Source organism: Heterodontus francisci, chromosome 23 (assembly GCF_036365525.1).
Source record: "Heterodontus francisci isolate sHetFra1 chromosome 23, sHetFra1.hap1, whole genome shotgun sequence".
NCBI lineage: Eukaryota > Metazoa > Chordata > Chondrichthyes > Heterodontiformes > Heterodontidae > Heterodontus > Heterodontus francisci.
In genome coordinates this window covers 8,420,105-8,439,387 of record NC_090393.1, presented here as the reverse complement: position 1 = coordinate 8,439,387, position 19,283 = coordinate 8,420,105, and the positions used below count along the sequence as shown (strand labels likewise).

At 42.2% G+C, this 19,283-nt stretch overlaps 1 protein-coding gene across 15 annotated transcripts in view; it reads right to left on the bottom strand.

Moving 5' to 3' along the window:
- Window positions 1-19,283, bottom strand: part of fbrsl1 (fibrosin-like 1) — a 1,047,407-nt gene that overhangs the window by 484,615 nt on the left and 543,509 nt on the right. For 12 of the 15 annotated variants that reach the window (XM_068054637.1, XM_068054624.1, XM_068054627.1 and 9 more), the window contains 2 exons: window positions 10,021-10,122; window positions 8,691-8,846 (listed from right to left, as the gene is read on the bottom strand). In XM_068054637.1, the coding sequence (XP_067910738.1) occupies window positions 8,691-8,846; window positions 10,021-10,122 (258 nt within the window). The remainder of the gene's footprint in view (window positions 1-8,690; window positions 8,847-10,020; window positions 10,123-19,283) is intronic. The other 3 variants (XM_068054634.1, XM_068054636.1, XM_068054629.1) reach the window with 2 other exon arrangements.

Genomic DNA, 19,283 nt, shown 5'->3' with positions numbered 1-19,283 from the left:
ATGAAGCCCATCAGAACCTGGGGACTTGTCAGCCTGCAGCTCCATCAGTTTGGTCAGTACCGCTTCCCTAGTGATAGTAATTTCACAATGTTCCTCTCTTCCTTCCACCTCCGGATTTACAGCTATTATTGGAATGTTTTTTGTATCTTCTATAGTGAAGACAGAAGCAAAATATTTGTTCATTTTATTCACCATTTCCTTATTATCTACGACTAACTCCCCATTCTCATTCTCTAGAGGACCAACACTCACTTACTCTTTTCCTTTTTAAATACCTGTAGAAATTCTTGCTATCCGTTTTTACATTTCTAGCTAGCTTCCTCTCATACTCTAATTTCTTTCTCCTGATTAACCTTTTAGTCATTCACTGCCATTCTTTATATTCTGACCAATCATCTTTGCGCAATTCCTTAAGTTTGTTGCTTTCTTTAACTTCCTCAGCTAACCATGGATGGTGGGTCCTCCCATTAGAATTTTTCTTTATAGTAGGAATATACTTACCCTTAGTATTTTGAGATATCCCCTTAAATGTCTGCCATTGCTTCTCTATTGATCCATCTCCCAGCCTAGTAACCCAGTTCCTTTTAGCTAGTTCAGCTTTCATGCCCACATAGTTGCCCTTATTTATGTTTAAAATACTAGTCTTAGACTCACTCCTCTCTTTCAAACTAGATACAAAATTCAATCATATTGTGGTCGCTGCTACCTAGAGGTGACTTTACTCTGAGGTCATTAATTAATCCTGTCACATTACACAATACCAAGTCCAACAAAACCGGCTCTCTGGTCGGTTCCAGAACGTGCTGCTCTAAGAAACTATCTCAAAAGCATATGAACTCCTCATCCAGGCTACTATTGCCAATCTGATTTTTCCAGTTTATATGTAGATTAAAATCACCCACGATCATTGCCCGTCCCTTTATCACAAGCACCCAATATTTCTTCTTGTATACTTCGGCCTACATTGTGGTTACTGTTAGGGGGCCTGTAGATCACTCCCACTATTCCTCAGCTCCACCCAAACCGATTATACATCCTGATCTCCTGAACTAAGGTCATTTCTAACTATTGTACCAATGCCATCCTTGATTAAGATTGCTAACACTCCACCTTTACCCAGCTTCCTATTCTGCTTGATCATATATCCCTATGTAGCTGTATAAAACACTGGTTAGGCCACAGCTGGAGTACTATGTACAGTTCTGGTTGCCACCCTATAAGAAGGATGTGATTGCACTGGAGAGGGCGCAGAAGAGATTCACCAGGATGTTGCCTGGGCTGGAGCATTTCAGCTATGAAGACAAACTAGATAGGCTGGGGTTGTTTTCCTTGGAGCGGAAATCGCTGAGGGGGGACCTGATTGAGGTATGCAAAATTATGAAGGGCATTGATAGGATAGATAGGAAGAAACGTTTTCCCTTAGCGGAGAGGTCAATAACGAGGGGATATAGATTTAAGATAATGGGCAGGAGGTTTAGAAGGGAGTTGAGGAAGAATTTTTTCACCCAGAGGGTAGTTGGAATCTGGAACACAGATTGGTAGAAGGGTTGGTAGAGACAGGAACACTCATGATATTCAAGAAGTATTTAGATGAGCACTTGAAATGCCATAACATACAAGGCTACAGGCCGTGCGGGGAAATGGGATTAATTAGGACGGGTGCTTGATGATTGGCGCAGGTGCGTTGGGCCGAAGGGCCTGTTTCTGTGCTGTAAAACTCTATGACTCTACCCCTCAATATTCAGGACTCAATCCTAGTCATCCTGCAGCCATGTCTCCGTAATGGCTATCAGATCATATTTATTTACTTCAACGTGCGCTATCAGTTCATCTACTTCGTTATGAATGGAGGATGGTCACCACCCGGTTCCATTGTGATGGTAGTGTAAAGAGCAGCTCCGCCATGAGGATCAACAGCAGCGCCTGGTTTCCTCTCTCCTTGAAGACCTTCAGGAACCTCATGCATCCCACCACGTTCTTGAATGTCATGTCAAAGCAGCCACTGCTGGGAAGTCCTGCAGGCAGATGATGTCTGCAGCTTCGAATCCACAGCATTCAAACAGGCCTCGCTTAATGAAGGAGGTCTGGTCCATGGGTGCACCTCCTTTGCTATTTTTCACCACCACCCTAACGGTGTTACGTACCCCCTGTCCTGGAGCTCTGGTGTTGGCTGCAGCCATTTTTTTGCTTAAAGACTTCCCAGGACAGGCACGGAGATCCAAACTAACAGGAAAGCAACAACCACGGGAGATCTCCAATCCCAAAGGGTGAAATACTGACAAACAGCACTGAAACCCACCCCCCCCAATACCCAAAAAGAAAAAAAAACACAAAAACCTGCAGCACGAGTAAGACTTGCTGATCATGATCTTACTCCTGCCAGTTAAGTATATATCCCCAGGTCCCTCAGGATGCACACCCCTTTTGAATTGTATCCTTTATTTTTAATGGCCTCTCCTCATTTTTCCTACCAAAATGTATCATTTCACACTTCTCTGCATTAAATCTTATCTGCAATATATCCGTCCATTCCACCAGCCTAAGTCCTCTTGAAAGCTATTACCATCCTCCTCACAGTTCACAATACTTGCAAGTTTTCAGTCATTTGCAAATTTTGAATTTGCGCCCTGCATATCCAAGTCTAGTTCATTAACATAGATCAAGAAAAGCAGCAAGTCCTAAAATCGATCCCTAGGGAACCCCATTACATACCTTTCTGCATTCCAAAAAACAAATGTTCACTACTACTCTGTCTCCTGTCACTCCAATTCACTCCACATGATATCAAGAAATGGCTGACTGCATTGGATACTGCAAAGGCTATGGGTCCGGACAACATCCCGGCTGTAGTACTGAAGACTTGTGCTGCAGAACTAGCCACGCCCCTTGCCAAGCTGTTCCAGTACAGCTACAACACTGGCATCTACCCAACAATGTAGAAAATTGCCCAGGTATGTACTATCCACAAAAAGCAAGACAAATCCAATCCGGCCAATTACCGTCCCATCAGTCTACTCTTGATTATCAACAAAGTGATGGAAGCTGTCATCAACAGTGCTATCTGGCGCCACTTTAAAAGCAATAACTTTCTCACTGATGCTCAGTTTGGTTTCTGCCAGAACCACTCGGCTCCTGACCTCATTACAACCTTTGTCCAAATGTGGACAACAGAGTTGAGCTCAAGAGGTGAAGTGAGAGTGATTGACCTTGATATCAAGGCAACATTTGTCTGATCTTGCATCAAGGGGCCCTAGCAAAACTGAAGTCAATGGGAATCAAGTGGAAAACTCTCCACTGGTTGGAGTCATACCTAGCACAAGGAAGATGGTTTTGGCTGTTGAAGGCCAATCAGCTCAGCCCAGGACATTGCAATAGCAGTTTCTCAGGGTAGTGTACCAGGCCTAACCATCTTCAGCTGCTTCACCAATGACCTTCCATCCATCATAAGGTCAGAAGCAGGGATGTTCGTTGATGATTGTACAATATTCAGTACCATTCCCAACTCCTCAGGTACAGAAGCAGTCCATGTAGAAATGTAACAAGATCTGGACAACATTCAGGCTTGGGCTGATAAGCGGCAAGTAACACTCGTGCCACACAAGTGGCAATGACCATCTCCAACGAGAGAATCTAACCATCTCCCCTTGACATTCAACAGCATTACCATCACTGAATCCCCCACTATCAACATTCTGGGGGCTACTTTTGACCAGAAACTGAACTGGACCAGCCACTAATACTGTGGCTACAACAGCAGGTCAGAGGCTGGGAATTTGGCAGCGGGTAACCCACCTCCTGACTCCCCAAAGCCTGTCCACCATCTACAAGGCACAAGTCAGGAGTGTGATGAAAGACTCTGCATTTGCATGATTGGGTGCAGCTTCAACAACACTCAGGAAGCTTGACACCATCCAGGACAAAAGCAGCTCACTTGATCGGCACCTCATCCACCACCTTCAACATTCACTCCCTCCACCTCTGACACACAGTGGCAGCACTGCGTATCATCCACAAAATGCACGGCAGCAACTCACTGCACCTCCTTCGACAGCATCTTCCAAACCTATGACCTCTTCCACATATAAGTACAAGGACAACAGATGCATGGGAACACCACCACCTGCAGGTACCCCTCCAAGTCACACACCATCCTTGGAGCTATATCGCCACTCCTTCACTGTCGCTGGATCAAAATCCTGGAACTCCCTCCCGCACTGTGGGTGTACCTGCACCAGATGGATTGCAGCGGTTCAAAAATGTAGCTCACCATCACCCTCTCAAGGGCAATAAGGGATGGGTGACAAATGCTGGCATTGCATGCAATGTCCACATCCCATGAATGAATAAAAAAAAACTCAGCCAATTTTGTATCCAAGCTTCCACTGTCCTTTTTATTCCATGGGCTTTAACTTTTTTGACGAGCCTGTTATGTGGCACTTTTATCAAACACCTTTTGGAAGTCCACGTACACCACTGAGTTTTGGTTTCTAAGTTTCTTCCCATTAAAATTAAATCTTAGAAAATATCATACGTGGAGAGTATGGCGACTTTAGAATTGCTTTGTAGTTTGAAATATTCTCCAATTCTAACCAAAATGTTCAACATTCGTAAAAAGCTAAAAAGGTACTCAAGGTATTAATGTGAAGAGCCAAATTCAGATTGGTTCAGTACTCAACTAAAATGATAAACATACCAGGTTTTGTTTTCTTGCTCATTTGCATTTAATTAACCAATAACGTTTTTTTAAACATGCAGATGTCTGAATTGCCAGTTTTTGCCTTCCACAAGGAGACCAATGCTGTAGGACGAGATAGGCGTCAGTAAACTGCAGATCCTTAGTTCTGTTCGTGAGGTTCACTGTGACAGCGAGTGACAATATTTTTCACTTTTACACTTGAAACCCAGCCTAGCACATTGTCATGTGGTATGACTGCCATAGGACATCCGGAGCCTTGGGTTGCATATCTAAAATGTGACCAAGCAGCTCTGAGGAATTTTAATAACAGTAGCAGCCTCCCAAGATGCTTGCTGCCCACTACCTATATTGCTCGAGTCTTGCAGGGGATCAGAGTGACACACATCATAGGAAGCATGAAGTGTTTACTGCACACAATTCTTATGCTTTACATGAACAAAGAATTTTCTAGCTGTACTTGCTGTCAAAACTGTCAAGCCAACTCCTGCTTTTATCTGCCAGATCTAGTTTGTAGCTGACATTTTTAATAAATATTTTTAGATGCCAAAGACTTTTGCTGGAAGCCTTTTACAGCTATTTGCTTCACAATGGACAATGAAAGCATTAATAACCAATATATTATGCTCACTCGGAATCCTATCAAAAATGTTTCACATCCGGAAAGAAAGGTAGCGTTTTTAATTTGAAAGCTAAATGAACTGTCCAATTGGATTTTGTTAGCTTGATACATTTTCATGACTGCTTCTGGTTATGAAGCATATTTCACAGCCAAGTAAGTGAACACTCAAATCTGCAGCGTGGGATTTGCATAAATTCACCTTGCTTTAATGAAGCTCTCATTTAGCCTGCCATGTTTGACCACTCGAACATTAATCTGCCTTGCACATTTGATGGTAAAATGGCAAACCGTGTGCCGTTATTAAATAAATCTGTAATTAGAAGTGAAATAACAGTCAGCCATTCTGTTTGACTGCTTAAACTGTCAGTTAATGATAGCATGTGTGAATAAATGTGAATCAAATACGTTTCTGTGTGGTCAAGCTGCACAATAAAGAACATTCAACAGCCTGCGGTATGCACCTATGTGGAATAATAAGGACCTGTGATCAAAGCTATAAAGCTATGCTTCCCTGATGGTTTAGTACCACAGATGCATTTCTATGCCAAGTCACATTTATTCACACATCCTAACCCCAGTCCACGTCACATTCTTGGAAAGTGACTGGAGTCATCCTAACCCTACAGTTCTAACAATTTTCCAAGTGTTTCTATACTGACATTTTCTCAAGTTATGATGAAATAAGTTATGCTAATTCTCCAAGTATCACTATTGTACTGATGGCCTTTACTGTCAATGTTGCACATCTCTGGAGATCTGCCCTTAAACACTTCACTAAATCATTTGTCACGGAGTACTTCTAAACAAGATGCCACTATATGGCAACCTACTACAGCATTTTTGGTTATTTCACCACAGAAAGTTAACATGCAGGTGTAGCAAGCAATTAGAAAGGCAAATGGCATGCTAACTTTTATTGCAAGGGGGTTGGAATGTAAGAGTTAGGAAGTCTTGCTGCAATTATATAGTGCTTTGGTGAGACTACATCTGAAGTACTGTGCAAGGTTTTGGGCTCCTTACCTAAGGAAGAGTATACTTGCTTTAGAGGTGGTGCAACAAAGGTTCACTCGATTGATTGCTGACATGAGAGGGCTGTCCTATGAGAAGAGATAAAGTAGAATGGGCCTATATTATCTGGAATTTAGAAGAATGATAGGCGATCTCATTGAAATGTATAAAATTCTTGGAGGGCCTGACAGCAGAGATGCTGACAGGCTGTTTCCCCTGGCTGCAGAGCCTCGAATTAGGGGTGGCGGGGGTGGGGGTAGTGGTCAGAGTCTCAGGATAAGGGTATGGCTATTTAGAACTGAGATAAGGAGAGATTTCTACACTCAGTTGTGAATCTTTGGAATTCTCTATCTCAGCATTGTGGATGCTCAGTTGATGAGCATATCCAAGACTGAAATTGATAGATTTTTGAGCACTCAGGAAATCAAGTGATATGGGGAAAGTGGAGTTGATGTACATCAGCCATATTGCAGCAGGCTCGAGGGGCCATACAGCCTACTTCTGCTCCTAATTCTTGTGTTCTTATGTAGTTTCCTCCTAAATGCTCCATTAGAGATTCAATTTTCAGCCATCTTTCAACTTCCTCCCCTGCTCCATTTAACTCAGGTTCCCTGGGGCTCTATCCTTTTATTTTGTACATCTCCTTCATCGCAATGACTCCACATTCTCTCCAACTCTATCCATGCTTTTACGGATGATTCCAAATCACATTTAGCAACTTCACATTGGTCAAAACTTTCAGTCCTCTTAGGGCACAATGGCACATGCACATACGAATCAGAGCAGGAGTAGGCCACTCGGCCTCTCGAGCCTGCTCCACCATTCAATAAGATCATGGCTGATCTGATTGTAACCTCGACTCCACATTCCCACTTACCTCCATAACCTTTCACCCCCTTGCCTATCAAGAATCATTATCTACTCAATGCCGAAAATGGGGCAATGTAAATATTGTTTTTCTTTTTACAGACACTGTAGCCTTATGTCTCTTGCAAATTCAACCAACAACCACTACCTCTTGCCTTTGATAGCTCCACCCTTAGTTCATTTATTAATATCTTGGTGTCACTATCTCCTCTGACTACAAGCAGAACACACATCCCTCTCGATCTTCAATGTGTTCAAGATTGATGTCAAACATATATTTTTCCCTTCAACAACTTTTAATTTTCTATAAAGATCAAACATTTCCATATCTGCAAAAACTCTTTCACAGCCTCTCATACTACTGGACACACAAGAAAACTCTCATCTGATATATACCACCCTCACCTCAAGCAACCAACCACTTTTCATTCTAATCCTTATCTTTCTCTATACTGTTGCTGCTGCTGCTACAGTAAGTCCTTCTCTAAACATTCTTCCCTCAATCTTCTAAGCTGCAATGATATCAATCTTCAAGTCTCCCTCATATTCACATTCCCACTGTGTTGAAATAGTAATCGTTGAATCAACTCAATCGTTCCCAGGACTTCAAAACTGTGAAGCTCCATACCTCCCTCAGTCTTTCCTTCCCTGAATAATCGGGAAGATTTTAATAGTCAAGCATAGCATTACCTCATCATACTTCCTGCCTCTTTTACTAATTTCAAACTTGGTGGAGGGCTTCATTATCATCACTTACCTTAGGATCCCAAACAATAAACCATATAGACCAGAAAAGCCCATGTTTAACTCCCGATTGGGGACAGAGTTAACTAAACTCAGCTTTGGCAGCAATAGTTCAGCTGAGCAAGGTCCTAAACTGTTATTACAAATAAAAAAAAAGGCCCGACAGCAGTGGCTATGCACTATTGTAGTATGTGATGCATTGTGAACATCAAACACTTCAATCTATTTTCACCCGGAGGGTGATGGGGGTCTGGAGCTCACTGCCTGAAAGGCTGGTAGAAGCAGAAAACCTCATCTCATTTAAAAGACACCTGGACAGGCACCTGAAGTGCCATAACCTGCAGGCCAAGGACCAAATACTGGCAAGTGGAATTAGGCTGAGTGGCTCTCTTTTTCCAGCCGGCGCAGACATGGTGGGCCAACTGGGCTCCTTCTGTGCCGTAAACTTTCTTCTATGATTCTATGAATGCAAGGACACATCAAAAGACCTGACTGCATTCGAAGGACTAGAATGCACCACAGACATGAACACACTGCAAGATCAGAACATTCTTTTGCTTACAACAGCATACAGAAGTAGACCTTTCATGTATTTTATTGGTTCATTACTGTAAACCATCTTTACCAAGAAATTGACAACAAGCATGCTGACTGAAGGAAGACTCCAGTCTACGTACTTGCAGTTGACCAACTCTTCCCAATTATCAGTTCCAAGGAATAATACAGCTAGACATACTTATTGCTATTCAATCTTACCTCTTTAGTGTGAGATGATGTAGAAAGAACTGTTGACATCTTGTTCTGTTGTGGACTTCGGTAGTGAATTCGGCATATTGACTGCTCCTGAAGATTGCGGTAGTTTTCCCGCTGTGAGGTAAGTGGAAACGTGATTTCAAGTGTGTCCTGGGTGTCCTGTCATGTTAATGTGCATTTTAGGAGATGTGTAGTTTGCTGTTTTTTAAAAAATACAATGTGCAGAATACATAACCTGATAAAGATGAATGAAAGCAGTGATGTTTTGTCTGAAAATATGTAGAGTTTGAGTGTAGAAATGCAGGCCAAAATGTTTATAATCAGTTTGTGGCAACTTTGCAGTGTGTCGAGTATTTGTGTAAGGATGCCATGTTCCAAATGCCAACCGAAATCCTTTCAATCAACAGGAATACACTGGTCTTGTCTAGCTGTGACTGGCATTTTGATGAGGACAAGTATTTTGCTGGTGTAAGATCAAATTACGCAGCATGTTATGCAATACTTAATGTTAGGTCTCAATGGAACATTACAGGAAACGATATGGAATAGAAGCAAGTTAATGCATACAACATCCTTCGATTCACAGAGTCAAGATGAATTGGTGAACAAAGCCGATGGTCACAGCAATACTGCTTTAAGTAACCATTTCTAGTCTTCCTGTAGTACTTGAACATTATTTATAGGCTATTAAACAAGTGATACCTCTATATGCTGGGATGAATTAAGCAAGGACAACCACTCAGCACCCTTTAAATAAATCTGTAGGGAATCACCCTTCAGTTTTGTACATAACTTAGTTCCTTGTATTGAACATGGAATGCTTTAAAGCATTTTTAAAAGGGAGTATTTACAGGCAATAGTCACCATGGAATAGTGTCAACCTCATACCTGTGCGCAGTATAACCCTTGCACATCACATAGTGTTTATATGCAGCTTGGGTATAAATAAAGGATGGTGTATACCAGTGCTGTCAAAAAGGGGAGGAGAAATTTACATTGTTAGACCCCATCATCACAGGCATTACTAATCTGGCTTTGCGGGTTCATTATTCAGTGAATCTGGAATTCATACATCCACATTTTGCAGACAGGTGTTTAGATGCCTAGTTACTTCCCTTTAAAAGGAAAATCCTTTTCTAGTCATGCATCATTCAAATTCCCAACAGCTCCTGTGTCTGTCGCAAAAGTGGAACGAAGCACTGAATGCCACTTTATAAAAACATATCCTCATCTCTATTCTTGACTTCAAAATCCCTCCACAAAACAATTCCAATGGCCTGTCATTGCCGCTGAACACCAAGTGCAAATCCTTTCTTTTGAACAGTGTACTCACATCACTAAGCTTGTCTCTGGAGCTGCTCCTCTGTGAACTGTTGGCTTCTCTGACACTCTCATCCTCGCTGTTCCTGCCATTTTGGTTGGTAGAGACCTTCATCTGCATAACAAGAGAGAGAGAGAGATGCTTGTGTTATGACACAGCTACACTGTAGAGTGATGAATGAACAGCTATTGCTGTAGGCTCAGTGTGTTAAGTTTACTGATGAAAGGTTCCACTCCAAAAGCAACATAGCAGCTTTTGACTGCTGTTCCTTTTCTGGCAACACAACACAAATACAATCTTCCTCTTGCATAGGACTTAACATTTGAAACCTAAATACTGAAATAATAGGATGAATAGAGGAAAGGGGAAACAAACCAAACTGTATTTATATAGCACTTCATCACATCCTCAGGCCGTCCCAAAATAGTTCACATCAATGAATTACTTTAGGAATCAGTCTTGAAATGGGGTTGGGCCCACAACATTCTGACTCTAAGTTGAGCCTCCCACTAACTGTGCCAAACAGACAATAATTTTCCATTAATTGGCACTCTGAATAAAAAAGGAACCCAAAAATATGATTAAATTGATATTCATTAATTTAAGAAATGAGAACATTTGTGATCATTCCACATGTGGTGGGTTCCCAAACTCAGCCATACCATTGTGCAGAGCTGTCATGGAAAGGCAGGTTATCACCTTCAGGTGGGAAAACAAATCAAGATTTATTTAAAAAGATTATTAATAAAAGCACCAGCCAAAGATATGGTGACATGCTGAGACCCAGAGGCTGGGGTGGGTTGGGGGGGAAAGGAAGAAAATCACATTAAACCATATTAATTTTTTTATATTCTAAAGAATTTCAACATTTCTTGAAACTGCACTGTTAAAAAGACAAATGCGTTAGCCAATTTGCACATAGCAAGAACCAACAAAGAACAGTTGGATAAATGACCAGATAATCTATTTCTGGTGGCATTGGTTGAGAGAAGAATGTCGGTCAGGACAGAGAGTTCCCTTAAACATCCACTGGAACAGGCAAACAGAGCTCAACAAAAGCTTGCACCTCCAACAATGCAGCCCTCCATGAATGCAGTCCTGGAGTGTCAGCCTAGATTATGTCAAATCACGGAGCGGAAATTAAACTCTAAACCTTCTGACTCAACGACAGCTGGGCTACCAACTATAAACAAAAGAAAAAATAGCAAACACAATAAAAAGAGTGCTGCCCCCATTCCTGATGAAATACTTACCTACACAGTAATACAACTGATAGTAAACATAAGCCGGGAACTTCTTCACAGCTACTCCAGCTCTGCTGCTATGACCCTGATGGAGACCCCATTTACTCCCATAAAAGGGCTTTCGACATACTCCAGCAAAGTTATAGAACAACTCTGAACAAATTCTTGGCCAGAATTTTGTTCTTGACAAATAAAGGATATTTGAAGGCTTGGGTAAGAACCACATGATTTTCCACATGAAACTAGAACAGTATGGTTGAGACCTCATTGTGTGTGCAGAATGGCAATGAGAACCTCCATTCCACTGCTCCGAGATGAGATAGAGTAAATGTTCAACTTACTGAGCAACCTGCCACTCCACATTTACTCTTTAAATCTCAAAGGATCAAATAAAGTTAGGAACAGGACTATCTCAGCTGAACACACCTTCCATTTATCTGTGCCTGTCCCCTTTCTTATTTGATACTTCTAATTCTGTTGCTGTTTGAGTTTTTGCTGAAGGCTTGAAAATGCTGCTTACCCTGCAAGGACTTCACTCTACTATAAATTAGCTTCTATGAAAGGCAGGCCATTTCCCTTTAGACCTAGGAGAAATAGAGCTGTTTAACTTGAGTACTCCTCAGTGTATTCACATGCCTGCCCATAAGCATCCTTCACTAAGGTGTGACCTGACACTACTTCACAATCTAACACCTCAGTTTCACACTTGTGAATCAGTGTCAGCGCAAAACTAACCCCCCAGTCAGGTGCCATATACACTGACATTTGTAAACTATACTCTACATCGGAGTTTGATTGTCGTCAATTTGAAAGCCAATCTGATCTCAGATCTAAGATAAAAGCAGAACATTGATGTCAGCCTGGATGCAGCTGATAGGACAATTACATTGTGGTCCAACTATTCACCCAAAGTGGAACACCCTTCCGCAGAATTGCAATCTAACATGTGGCCAGGTTACCAATGTAAGGCATTCACCTCCAAGCAGCACAAGCAAAGTTGAGTGACAGTAGCCCTGTGACCTTTTCACTGCTAGGCAGGAGCACAGGGATGGGCTAACTGAGATGGTGCATTTTAATTTGATGCTGTTTTAAGTTCAGAAGAAAACTGTGCTTTTGATGTCTTGAAAGCAGGGGCATGAATTGCAGGCACTGCTTTTGACATCAAAGCTCTGAATGTAATTGGTGCAGGGAAATGAAAAAACACAGGTAGAAATACTGTTCCATTTTACCAATCACCAAAAATGATACACTTTGTCAAAAAACTTGCACCCACCCTTTCTGCAGTCTAAGGACTCAAGTTCACTCCACAAACTGGTATGTTACAATTGGATTACAAGATCAAGACCACAACACAATATTTGCAGTTCAGAGAGGAAACATGTGATAAGCTGGTGTTACAGCGTTCAAATGATCCCCACCCCACCCACCTCTTCATTTATTCTGTAAACAATGGCAGCAGCCACCTGGCCATAATTATACCAAAAAGGTTTCCTCCATAAACAAACAGCATATGTACTATTCAAACCCCCAGGAGCTGCATACTTAACATTCATTAAATCAACATGCTTTGAATGACTTGGGGAATGTCAGCAATTAATTCCACTGCAACGAACAAGCAGGAGTCGAGAGCGAGGAAGAGGGAAAAAAATCTGTCCAAGTAACACTGACTGTGAGAAGCTGATCAAGAATGTAAATTAGAATGAATGCCATTGCAATTAACCTATTAGAGTAAGTATCAATTATTAAACACGCTTGTTCCTCTGGCTCACACTGCTCTGAATTAAGAGGGTCATCAGCTGATTTGACAGATCATGTTCCTTTACACCTGCTGGCTGCCAGCAGGAGTCCGCACACCCACTGGCAAGGCAAGCCAACCCATCTTAATCATTTGTAATTATCCTAACGAGCTCTAGTCATAAATCCGGTAACAGGAGTTGCTGATCAGCTGAACAAATTAAACGGTCTAACCTACAATCCAGTTGTCTGTCCCCATCACAGACACACAGAATTATTTCACACCTGGACCTCGATTCTCTGAAACATTCAGTACAGGCTAGAGGCAGGAAGGAGTGATAACTCCTGGTAACGTTAACTTGCCCTCTGCAGCTGCAATCCATGTATAGAAGCACCAGTCACATTATCTTGATTGCAAACAAAATGATATTCATTAGTAAATAACTCAACACAGTCATTGCTGCACACAGACAGCACCAGGTTTTCTATTCACAGAATAAGATGGAGCTAGGAGGCAACATATACTTAAATATTTATAACATATACAGCTCACAAATGACATGCTATGCGACTGTGACAAAGGTATACTATCTCTCCTCCTCCTCCTTCTTGACCTGTCTGCATCCTTTGTCACAATTGTTCACACCATCCTCCTCCAACACTGCTCCACTGTCATCCAACTAGGTGGAACTGCACTCAGCTGGTTCCATTCTTATCTATATAATCGTAAGCCAGAGAATCACCTGGGGTGGCTTCACTTCCTGCTCCTGCAGAGTTACTTCTGGTGTTCCCCAAAGATCGATCCTTGCCGCTCCTATTTCATACTACCCCGTGGTGACATCATTCGGAAACACAACAGCAGTTTCCACGTAAACGCCGACAACACCCAACTATGCCTTACCACCACCCTCTCTTGATCCCCTCCAGAGTCTCTAAATTGTCCAATATCCAGTACTGGATGAGCAGAAATTTCCTCCAAATAATTATTAGGAAGAACAAAGCCATCATTTTCAGTCCCTGCTACAAACTCCATTCCCAAGTCACCAACTCCAACCGTCTGACTGGCAACAGTCTGAGGCTGAACAAGACTGTTCGCAACCTTGATGTCATGTTTGACCCCGAGATCAGCTTCTGACCACATGTCCACACCGTCTATTTCCACCTCTGTACCATCACCCAACTCTGCCCCTGTCTCAGCTCATCTGCTGCCTAAAACCTCATATATGCCTTTAGTTACCTCTAGACTTGACCATTCCAACGCACACCTGACAGGCCTCCCACATTTACCTTCCATAAATTTGAAGTTATTCCAAACTCTGTTGCCTGTGTCCCAACTTGCACCAAGTGCCACTCATCCACTGACCTACATTGGCTTCCGGTTAAGCAAACTGTCAATTTTAAAGTTCTTATCCTCGTTTTCAAATCCCTCCATGTCCCTCCCCTCTCTTTCCTTGTAATCTCTTACAGCCCCACAACCCTCCAAGATATCTGCACTTCTCTAATTCTGGCTTCTTGAGCATTCCCAATTTTCAATCGCTCCATCATTGGTGGTTGTGCCTTTAGCTGTCCAGGCCCCAAGCTCTGGAATTCCTTCTATAAAACTCTTTGCCCCACTTTCCTCCTTTAAAACACTCCTTAAAACCTACCTCTTTCCAATTTTTTGGTCATCTCTCCTAATCGCTCTTTATGTAGCTTGGTGTTATATTTTGTTTTATAATGCCACAAAAAGCAGGACAAATCCAACCCAGCCAATTACCGCTCTATCAGTCTGCTCTCGATCATCAGCAAAGTGATGGAAGGTGTCATCAACAGTGCCATCAAGTGGCACTTGCTTAGCAATAACCTGCTCACTGACGCTCAGTTTGGGTTCCGCCAGGACCACTTAGCTCCTGATCTCATTACAGCCTTGGTCCAAACATGGACAAAAGAGCTGAACTCCAGAGGTGAGGTGAGAGTGACTGCCCTTGACATCAAGACAGCATTTGACCAAGTATGGCATCAAGGAGCCTTGCAAAACTGGAGTCAATGGGAATCATGGGGAAAACTCTCCACTGGTTGCAGTCATACCTAGCACAAAGGTTGTGGTTGTTGGAGGTCAATCATCTCAGTCCCAGGACATCACTGCAGGATTTCCTCAGGGTAGTGTCCGAGGTGCAACCATCTTCAGCTGCTTCATCAATGACCTTCCCTCCAGCATAAGGTCAGAAGTAGGGATGTTCACTGATGATTGCACAATGTTCAGCACCACTCATGACTCCTCAGATACTGAAGCAGCCCAAGCCCAGATGCAGCAAGACCTGGAAAACATCCAGGCTTGGTCTGATAGGCGGCAAGTAACATTCATGTGGTAGGAGAATGGTGGGGATATGGTAGGGAATATGGGATTAATGTAGGATTAGTATAAATGGGTGGTTGTTGGTTGGCACAGACTCGGTGGGCCGAAGGGCCTGTTTCAGTGCTGTATCTCTCTATGACTCCATGACAAGTGCCAGGCAATGACCATCTCCAACAAGAGAAAATCTAACCATCTCCCCTTGATGTTCAATGGCATTATCATAAATACTGTGGCTACAAGAGGTCAGAGGCTGGGGATTCTGTGGTGAGTAACTCACCTCCTGACTTCCCAATGCCTGTCCACCATCTACAAGGCACAAGTCAGGAGTGTGATGGAATACTCTCCACTTGCCTGGTTGAGTGCAGCTCCAACAACACTCAAGAAGCTTGACAACATCCGGGATAAAGCAGCCCGTTTGACTGGCAGCCCATCCATCATCTTAAATATTCCACTCCCTTTACCGCTGACGCACAGTGGCAGCAGTGTGTATCACCTACAAGATGCACTGCAGCAATGCACCAAGGTTCCTTTGACAGCACCTTCCAAACCCACGACCTCTACCAGCTAGAAGGACAAGGGCAGCAGATGCATGGGAACACCACCACCTGCAAGTTCCTCTCCAAGTCACATATCGCTGTTCCTTCATTGTCGCTGGGTCAAAACCCTGGAACTCCCTTCTTAACAGCACTGTGGGTGTACCTACACCCCAATGACTGCAGCGGTTCAAAAAGGCAGCTCACCACCATCTTCTCAAGGGCAATTAGGGATGGGCAATAAATGCTGGCCTAGCCAGTGACGCCCACATCCCATGAACGAATAAAATGAAATGCTCCTGTAAAGTGCTTGGGACATTTTATTATATGAAAGATGCTATATAAATATGTTGCTGTTGTTATACAATTGCCTCGCAATCTGGTGACCACTGGAATACATACAACAGTGGAAAATTATATTTGGGTGATAGAAAATTCAAAATGCTTTATAAAAAACTAATAGTTAACTGCTTACAAGGAATGAGATTCTAGATATCACTCTAAATGTTCACACTACTGTAGGAATAATGAATTTGATATGCACTTAGCTGGACCTGGAAGGTCATTACAAGGGAGAAAAACAAAAGAAAAGGGACTATTTCAAGTTCAAGACAGTCAGCTTGCTTAAATTATATATCCCCTCTCCTTTAACAGTCTGGGCCTTCCTGTACTGTCCTCTGTCAATAGTTTAGGGCACATATTTGCTTCGTACCATTACCCACATTGAAATCTCAGATACTGAGGATTCCATGATGCCACCCGCCTGCTCTTTTAGTGGCTTCATGTACACTAAGGATGAAGAATCAAGCAGGAGCACAAAATAAAAGTTTTTTTTTAACCTGTGAATCATGATAAAAATTCAAGAGATGAAAATCCCACGAGGGTTGCTTTCGAGTAAAGGAACTAGCTAGCTATCTGATGCCGATCACCATGATTTTTCCCTATATTTGATGCCTACAAAGTCAGCGAGAGAAGACGGCAGTTATCTGTCATGTTCTCTTGTAATCATCTCTTCACTGCTTCACATCTCTCACCAACTGTCAAGGGCCCCTGATATAAGTGGCTTCATCTGAAAAGTTCACAGTTTAATCTCCAAATCGTGGGGTCCTCTGCCACATCCTCCTGCCTCAGTTCATAATGGAACTGCACACTTACTTCATCTATTTTTCTTCCAGTGTCATAAAAACACATTTCTATGCTTTGCTTTCAAAGCATACGCACATTCCCCCTCATTATTAATAAATACACTTGCATTTATCAAACGCTCCATTTGAGTGCCACATGGGCCTGGGGCAGAAGGAGACAAATTCTTCCTCTAAGTTGTTATGAAAGGTGTCGCACTGAGTGACCCTAACCCCCATTAACCCAGCTTCTAGTCTGCTTCTACTGGGAACAATGAGGCTCCTCAGCAGCTAAACTAGTAGTGATCTTGTGCCATCTCAATATATTTGTTCATTATCTTCTGCACACACAGAAGCATTTTAAAATGTACTTGGGGCAAGGGCCAAATTGAATCATCTGCCTTAATTTTCCACACAGTGCAAAGCTGCAGCTGCTGTGTGGGTTGTGTATTTTTTTTCCTTTTCTTGATATTAACATTTCCACAGCTCTCAATTTCAACAGAGCTATCGTGAACTATAGGGTTATGGCTGCATTCTGCAATATTCCCCAAACTCTGCTGTGTTTAACACAAGTCACCAGCTCTTTTTGTTCTCTAAAGAACATAGAATCTTATTTTTTTAATCATTTATATTGTTATCTTAAAGAATATGTAAAATAGAAATGTATCCCTGGTCAATTTAGTATCAAGTATTTATGATAATAGATACCAGCAACCTAATCAAGGAGATTCCAAAAATAGGGAATTACCTGAACACCAAGATTAAGTTAAAGCTCTCCGCTCTCTCCTAATGTGGAATTAACTGAAGAACAACCCATTTACATATGTTTTCACTTTAACCGCATTGACCTATATTCTACTCGTCTGCCTGAACAGTCCTGTTGTGACCTTGCTCCCTGGATTGCACTAGGAATAGTAATCTAAGCTACTTCTATGTTGTTTTGTGGGATGCTAGAGTCACTGGCTCCCGATGCACAGGCTTCACTCAGCTAGCAGCAACCCAACAGTAAACTTTCTGGATTCACTAAAGTTGGTCACACATAGTATAAAATATAATGAAAGTCTATGTCACATTTGGCTCCAAAATATGCAAGTGATAACAGTACATCTTTCCAAAAAAAAAGCCAGTTATTACCTGCTTGTTTCTAGCCTCTCCTCAAAGAAAGCAGCTGTCATCTAGAAAAGTGCCCTCAGCAACAGCAATTAGCCTCAGGATGTGACTGAGAGCACTCCGTTGCAGGTAGTAAGTACATGCTGTGGCCTTAAAGAGATGAGCTGTTTATTCCATAGATTCACCTTAACAGCTAAACATTACAATCATACCTCAAACCACAAAATAATTGTGAACAGAATCACAGGATATCAAACTATAAAAGCACACTAATCAATTCTACTGGAATAGCTACGCATCTGACATTAAAGCTCATATCAACGGCTTTGTGCTAGGACAAAAGCACTTTGCTGCTCCTTCCTGTTGCCCAAAAAGGGGCAGAGATTCAATACAAATGAACTGGACTTTGTATAATATGTGATAACAGTAAAATAAAAGACACCCTCAACTAGCCTACCTTTTGAAGAATCCATTGCTCTAAATCACTGAAAAGAATTGCAGTACTTTAATAGCAGTTGTTCATGTACTGATTTTCTCTACGTATTTGAGTTGTCCTGTGCCACATGGCTGACTAAAAAGGCAACAGGCAGCATGCACCAACCCTCTGTTCAACACTGCTCTTGTGGCAGTCACAAGGAGAATGACCTGTGTTGAATTACCTTCCCTTAGGGAAACATCTGACCTCTGCTCAAATCTGAAAACTCCACGGTTACTGAGAAATAATGGTCAGGTTTTTTTTTTTACAACTTTTATGCATTGTACATACAGAACATTTTATTGTCCCCTCCCCCCAAATAAATTATGCAAAGCAATTTTGCTGTCACTTTATTTTCACTTACACTAAGCCAAAGGCACCAATGGCCCTCCAATACCTCACTCAAATAGCTGTGTGAGCCCAGTGTCACATCCAAGGTTGATTCTATCCTTATTTAATATCCACACAAGGACACACTGCAGCATGAGTCACTAAATAGTGATCAGTGGGGTCACTGAGGAATTTTTTTTAACACCCCTGCTCAGGTGTTATCAGACCAGGGATTAACACTCCTCCTGATCTGTACAGCTCAGTGCCATACCGGGCAGTGCACTTGTACATTGAGCTAGCTATTGAAGAATCCTAACCCTTTTTGAACTGAAATCCAAAGTTGCTTTTCAAATGCAAGTCTTTTTTTGAAGTGGGGAATGCGGAGTTATCAGC